The 7,658-nt window shown below is 48.7% G+C and overlaps 1 protein-coding gene across 1 annotated transcript in view; it reads right to left on the reverse strand.

The window, feature by feature from the left end:
* Agmat (agmatinase) overlaps window positions 1–5,298 on the reverse strand; it is a 12,537-nt gene extending 7,239 nt beyond the window's left edge. The window contains exons 1-2 of the mRNA XM_005352889.2: window positions 4,993–5,298; window positions 2,444–2,646 (exon numbers count right to left, since the gene is read on the reverse strand). Coding sequence (XP_005352946.1) covers window positions 2,444–2,646; window positions 4,993–5,276 — 487 coding nt within the window. The 5' untranslated portion in view covers window positions 5,277–5,298. The remainder of the gene's footprint in view (window positions 1–2,443; window positions 2,647–4,992) is intronic.
* Window positions 5,299–7,658: the final 2,360 nt, after the last annotated feature.

The following is a 7,658-nucleotide window of genomic DNA, read 5'->3' on the forward strand; positions in this document are numbered from 1 at the left end:
GTGCTATGTATGACGGATGACCTGTGTGTGGAGATCAGAGAACAACTCGGAAGAGTCAGTTCCCTCCTACAGTAATGGTCCAGGGGTCAAACTGAGGTCATCAGGCACACGTGGCAAGGACTTCCACACCCTGAGCCATCTCTAGGGCTGAAATGTTTTAATTTTTAATGATGATTTAATTATTTTTATTTTTTATGTGTTTGTTTTGCTTCCGCATGTATGTCTCTGCATCATGTTCATGCCTTGTGCCCTCAGAAGTCAGAAGAGGGCGTCAGATCCTCTGGGACTGGAGTCACAGACAGTTGTGAGCTGCCTTGTGGGTGCTGGGACTTGAATCCGAGTCCTCCACAAGAACAGCCAGTGCTCTTGAGCCCTCTCTCCAGCTCCTAGTATTCGCTCATTAATTTTCGCACTGGGGATTGAACTCAGGGCCCCACACGTGCTAGGCAAGTGCTCTGCCACACTAATCTCATCTTTTTTTAAGAAATAATTTTGAGGGCTGGCTGACATGGGTGCTGGGAACTGAACTCAGGTCCTCTGGAAGAGCATTCGCTTTTAACCACAGAGCTGTCTCTGCAGACTCAGACAGAAACTGTCTGGTTGACTTCATCTCCCAGTAACCTGCCTTTCCAGCACATTCTCCTCCTCTCTTGGTGTGTTCTTTTTTTTTTTCTTTTTTCCTTTTTTTTATCTCTCCAAGTTTAGTGTCAGGTCCAAAGGAAACTCCACTTCCCCAAATTCTGGGGGTTAGACAAAGCTAGCCTTCCTCAAGAACTTGTGAAACTGGTTCCCCTCTACCAAAAGGAGCCATTTTCCTTATCACTGGCAGAAGGGACACATGGCCATCAGTGGTGCCTATTAGCACACCAACGCGCCTGCTGGTCTCCAGACTCCCTCAGTAGCAGACACCTGTCACACGTCTCAGCCTCCGTGCTGGCAAACCGGCTCTTCTCAGCCCTTCTCACCTGATCCCCATCCCAGGCCTCTCCCGCTCGCTCGTTAGCTTCCCTCCACCCAGCTCCCTATTCTCCCTATTCCCTCTCTCTCGCTCCCTCTGTTTTTCTCTCTGGATCTCCCTCTTTCTCTCTCTCCCTCTTTTCCGTTTCCCTCCTTCCCTTTTCTCTGCAGGCCTCATTTTATCTCTGCTGGACTCCTCCCAATGCCTCTGGCTGTCCTCTCTTATCTACAATAAAAACCCTTTCCCTTAATCTTAGCAGCTATGCCACCAGTTTATACATCCAGTGTTGCTTGTACATATTTAGGTATGGAAAAATGGTGTCCTTTGCTGGTACTGTCTTATTTATTTATTTTGAATCTTGTGACTGGGTCTCACTAAGTTGTCCAGGCTAGATTTGAACTCATTCTGCAGTCCAGACTGGTTTTGAACCTGTGGTTCCCCCTGCCTTAGTCTCAGGAGTAGCTAAGATTACAGGCTATCCTATCGAGCTGTTCACGTCTACGGCAAGGATTAGTATTGATAGCTATTGATAGTAACAATAGCAGAGTTTTATGGAAGTTTCGAATAGTAGAAGCCCAATAACGAGCTGGCTAACTGCACAGCCCACCCACAGTGCAGTGAGATCATTATTGTCACACTCCCTGTTGACAGATGAAGCCAAGCACCTAGCAGCACAGTCCATGAAGCAGCTGCAAGCTGGGCTGAGATGTCAAACACTAGCATCCCTATTGCTGTCAAATCCGGTAACTAGGCTGTCCCAAATTGGCAAAAATAAATGGGGACCAAAAAAAAACAAAAACAAACCACTCATGTTGTTTCAATTCGTGAACCAAAGTAGAGTCAAGCAGTGGACCACTGCCCTATTGAAGCAAACCCTAACCAGCTCAGATATATCCTCTGGAGGGCAGGCAAGATGGCTCAGCGGGTAAAGGCAACTGCTGCCAAGCCTGATGACCTGTGTTCGATCCCCAGGATCCACACAGTGAAAGGCGAGAACAGACTCCCCAAAGTTGGATTCTTACCTGTATGTGCATGCTGTGACCATGTGGGTACACAGACACACACTAAATAAATGTAAGGAAAAAAAAAACCTGTAACGCCAACACCAATCCTCATAGTCAAACTGGGGCTCGAAGCAAAAGCAGGGGATAGGTCACCATCCTACTTTATTGATCTTGGCTGTTGGTTGTTTTTTCTAATGCCCCAGGGCAAACGCCCCACTGGCCTTGCCTAGCTAACCACTCTTTTTTTCCCTCCAGACACAGGGTCTTACTCTGTTAGCTTTCATGCCAGTTCTCCCAAAATATTAAATATCCTCTCCCCTAGGATTAAAACGAGTGAATTTGAATGTTCCCTTTCCTTCTTCGTCCGTCTTCATAGTAGCTTCTCCTTGAAGAATATAGGCTGCTCACGGGCCTATATTGAATAGCCACCCTCCCCAGATTACCACGAAAAAGCTACAGGTCCCTTGCTAGCAGCCGTTACCCAAGGTCAGAGGAATGCAGCCAGCTGCTACGATGTTCTGATAGACCTCTCGAATTAGCCGGCAGCTGTCCTGGAGGTTGTAAAGATTGACATTCACGTTGCCTAGATCTGCAACCCTGAAGGACTGGAAAGGGAGGGCTCCCGTGCTGGGGTTGACAGCCCCCAGCATCGCCGATTCCTCTCGGATGCGATGGGGTCCAAATCTAGAGAAGAAGAATCATTGACAGTCAGCTGCCGCAGAGCGCTGACCCCTGCTCGCTACGCCTAAAAGGTGCTTCTGTCTCCTGACTTTTGAGACAGGCGACGCTGTGCTGTGGGATAGAGTCTGTCACCACTGGCAACCAGGAGCACCTCTTCCCTGAACCTGCACCAAGTAAAAGTATGTCTGGATGTTAGCAGACATCACTGGGTATAAAACAGACCCCACTGACAGCCATTAATCTATGTATGTTTGGAGGGGTTTTTTTTGGCATGTTTTTTTTTCTCCGTTGTTTGTTTGACAGGGTCTTGCTATGTTATCCAAGCTGGCACAAAGCTCACTGTGTAGCCCAAGATTGCCTCAAACTCTCAATCCTCCTGCCTCAGCCTCCTGAGTGCTGGGAGTACCAGTATGTGTGTATGTCTACCATGGCAGATGAACAGAATTTCTGATCATATTCAGTTTATCAGTTTTGCCCTGCTGTAACACGGTATCTGAGGCTGATTTAGCTGTTTGTTGGTTTGAGTACAAAGATGGCCCAGTGAGGAAAGCACTTAGCATATAAGTGGAAGGACCCAGGTTTGATTCCCAGGACCCATATATACCTGCAAGGTGTGGTGGCACCCACTTGAAAACCCAGCACTGGGGATCGGGACAGGAGGATCAGAAGGGGCTCCCTGGCTACCGGTCTAGCTTGGCCACCAGTCTAGCCCACTCAGTGAGCTCAGGATCAGTGAGAGACCCTGTCTTGAACAAGGTGGACCGTGACACCAAAGATGACTCAGTGGGCTGTCCTCCAGCCTCCACCCACACGCATGCGCATGAGCACGTGTGTGAACTAACTGTTATTTAAGGAGCTGCAGAGATGACTCATGAGTCAGGAGCCCTGGCTGCTCTTGCAGAAGACCTGGGTTTGGTTTCTGGCATCCACATGGCAACTCACAACTGTCCTTAACTCCAGTTCTTGGGGGACCCAACACTGTCCCCTTCTGGCTGTTTAGCACCAAGCAGAGATATGGTACATACACATTCCCGCAGACATGAACATGTGTACACATCAAATAAAAATAAGTATTTTTAAACGTTAAGGGCCAGCATGTGTCGCACACTCCACTTTGTCCTTTGCCTGTTTTGTCTTTTCATTGCTGGGGATCAATCCAGGGACCTCAAAAGCTGAGTGAGAGCTTTGTTACTCCGCCACACCCCTTCATCCCTAGACTCAAGAGCTCACCCACCACCAACTTATTATACAGCATTAGACAATTAACCTGAGTTTCTCTTTCCTGATCTTTAAAATAATGATGCTGTTATTTATTCCACGCATGATTGTAAGAATTAGATGAGGTCAGCTGGGCGGTGGTGGCGCACACCTTTAATCCCAGCACTCAGGAGGCAGAGGCAGGCGGATCTCTAGGAGTTCGAGGCCAGCCTGGTCTACAAGAGCTAGTTCCGGGGGGTTGCTCAGATGGCTCAGTGGTTAAGAGCACTGACTGCTCCTCCAGAGGACCAAGGTTAAATTCCCAGCACCCACATGGCAGCTCACAGCTGTCTGTAGCTCCAGTTCAAGAGAATCTGACATTGTCATACCAATGTGCATGAAATAAAGTTTAAAAAAAAAGAGAATTAGACGAGGTCAACTTTGCAAAGAATCCTGGATTCATTGACATTTAATAAATGACCGCTTTTAAAATTCAAATGGATACAGTCAGATGTACTGAGCTGAACAGAAAACTGTTGATGCTTGCTAATTAAGAAAACAGTCTTTATGTCTCTTTGACTTTGATAGCTAGGGGTTTGGGGAAGAGACAACCAATTCCATTCTCAAATCAGTGGCCCCTGGAATGGAATTAGGGTATGCACACCTACCATCCCAGCAAGGCTGGGGTTTTATTTTTTTATTTTTTTGGTTTTTCGAGACAGGGTTTCTCTGTGGTTTTGGAGCCTGTCCTGGAACTAGCTCTTGTAGACCAGGCTGGTCTCGAACTCACAAAGATCCACCTGCCTCTGCCTCCCAAGTGCTGGGATTAAAGGCGTGGGCCACCACCGCCCGGCTAAGGCTGGGGTTTTAGAAACTCCTGGCTTGCTAAACAGCACCCACTGGCCTTTCTGAGCTGCCTGGCTTCTTAGGATTACAGGAGTACACAGAAGCCTCTCTTGATCACTGATGACCCTGGATATCAGAACTGACCTTCCAATCCTGTGTTAAGCCTTTGGCATTGCTTACGGAAGTAGGGAGCCGCCCTCGCTGACTCCAAAATGACCTGGGTGAAAAGATGCAAGCCCACGTGCCTTCTACACTCCTGCCTACTGGGCCCAACCACGTGTCCCCAGCCGTGCGCACCTGCCTTACCTTGCCCCGGGCCGGTTGGAAGTCCCCGTATCCAGAGGCACACCGATGAAGGCGGCATCCAGTCCTTCAGGGGACGACAGCAAGGGCAGGCGCATCATAGAGCAGATGCCCACCAGCTGCACCAGTGACTCGGCACTGGAGGGCTGGTGATGTGAAGCACCTGAAACATCTGAAGCCTGGCGGGTCCCGGGGCGTCCAAGAGAAAGGAGCCCCATAGAGGGACGCCAGGTGACCACCCCAGACCCCAGGACCCGGGCACAACTGGAGGTAAGCAGTCGCAGCATGCCGCCTATCTAGGAGCCCAACCCGGCCAGTGTGCCAGCCCCCAGTTGCAGGGCTCAAAGGTCAGGGGCGCTCTGGGATCAATGGGACAGGGAGGGCCCCGGAGCCCAAGCAATTCTCCACCTGCCCCACTCCGGACTTCAGCCCCTGTATGGATTGGTCTATGAGCCAGGCTGGGGCTCCCCATTCATGCCCACCTGCCCCACCCCAGGTTTGTCATGCAGGGAGCCCCCCCTCACATCTGGCCTTTGACTGTCTCTCCTATTCAGAGTAATTTTGTTTTGTTTTGTCTATTGTTACTGTGTTGTTTGTTAACAAATGGTCTCACTCTGCAGCCAAGGCTAGTCTGAAACTTGTGTATCTAAGTTGTATCTTAGCACTAAAGAGTGCTAAGATAAAATGCTTAACCAAAGTAACGTTGTGTTGTTGTTTGTTGGGTTTTATTATTATTTATTTATTTACTTACTTACTTACTTATTTGTTTATTTTACAAACCAATCCCAGTAGGCATTCGTTAGTTTACTAAGTAGTGTATGCCTCTTCATCTTAAACTGCACCACAGAGCCATCCTGCTCCGCCACCTTCAAATTAATATGGTCGTTGTTCTCGATCTTGACTCCTTCCTTGGGTTTCCCATCGGCCATGGCAAGCGCCAGAGTCTCCTCAGCTGCCATGTCACAAAAGAGGCACCAGGTCAGCCCTGAAGGAGACACAGGCAGCTCCAGGAGCGGCAGAAGAAGGAGGCCGCAGCTGCTGACGAGGTGGTGTGCCCCCCCAGTGCTGCCCCCATAACTTTTTTAAATTAATATTTATTTATTTATTATGTATACAATATCCTGTCTGTATGCCTGAAGGCCAGAAGAGGGCGCCAGACCTCTTTACAGATGGTTGTGAACCACCATGTGGTTGCTGGGAATTGAACTCAGGACCTTTGGAAGAGCAAGCAATGCTCTTAACCACTGAGCCATCTCTCCAGCCCCAACTTTTTTGTTTGTTTGTTTGTTGTTGTTGTTGTTTTTCGAGACAGGGTTTCTCTGTGGCTTTGGAGCCTGTCCTGGAACTAGCTCTGTAGACCAGGCTGGTCTCGAACTCACAGAGATCCGCCTGCCTCTGCCTCCCGAGTGCTGGGATTAAAGGCGTGCGCCACCATTGCCCGGCTCCCCCATAACTTTTTTAAGGATAGTGGGGGCAGAACATTTGCATTATATCTGCAAACACTTCAGTTGCACTCTGAGTAAAGAAAATAATATAAAATAAAAATGCATTACAGTATATATGATGGTATTAGGATGATGATATTGGGATTTAATCCAAGAACTCAGGAGGCAGAGGCAGGAGGGTCTCTGTGAGTTTTTAGTCAGTCTGATTTACATGGGGACTACCGGGCTAGCAAGAGTCACATAGTGACATCCTGTTAAAGCAATCAAACAAAAAAAAAAAATCCCACACAACTTTTAAATGAATTACAAAGAATTTAGTGTTGAGTTGTAAAGGCACAGCACCAGCAATCCTGCTAACGAGCTGTCCTCTCCTTAGTTCTAAGGAAAGAAAGACCAGCAAGATGACCCCGTTGGTCAAGGCATCAGCTGACTAGCCTAATAAACTGAGTTCGATCCCTGCCACCCAGAACAGAGCTGAGTCCTGAGAGCTGTCCTCTGACCTCCTCAGGAGCATTGTGGCACACGTGCACGCTACATACAAACATAAATGTTAGCAGTCAAAAGCCACAAGCAGAGATGCGACATGTGAGCCATTTGGTGGTTTTCGGTGCATTCTGCTGTGATTGAGATTGAATGAGAAAGAAGTGTGGCTTGGCGCACAGCCTCCCTGCAAAGGCCACACATGACATGATACTCTAGGATGCACCCCGGGACACAGGGCGAAGTTCTCTGAGGTCAGTGATGAGTGTTCAATGTTAGAGGAGTCTTCAAGGCCAGTCTGGCTACTTTCCAGAACAAATTCAACAGTCTGTTTCTCTCAACACCCAGTTTCTAACATGCTTCTTCTCACCGCTTGTCTCACGGCTGGTTTTCTTTACCAGCTTGTAAATGTTTAATGGGTGCCCACTATGCATCAGGCACTGGGTGCGCATGCCTGGGGAACGCTCCCTCCTTGTGCTTGAAAGGGTGGCCTTCTGAATGCATGCTCTGAGTTTCTCTGCCTCGCCGCTTCCGTCAAGACGATCCCTTCTCAGGAGTGCTGCTTTTCTTCTGCAGATGGACGACAGTTCCTCACGAGGAAGTCTTTCCAATCCGATGTCCTGCCCTGTCACCTCCACAAGGAGGCACCAGCTTAGCGGGCTATCACCTCAGAGGCCAAGTGAAAGTAGAAAGTGGACTGAGGCCCATGTGGAACAAGAATCCTGGTCCCAGCTAGGACCCTGG

The sequence above is a fragment of the Microtus ochrogaster genome, chromosome 10 (assembly GCF_000317375.1).
Source record: "Microtus ochrogaster isolate Prairie Vole_2 chromosome 10, MicOch1.0, whole genome shotgun sequence".
Taxonomy (NCBI): domain Eukaryota; kingdom Metazoa; phylum Chordata; class Mammalia; order Rodentia; family Cricetidae; genus Microtus; species Microtus ochrogaster.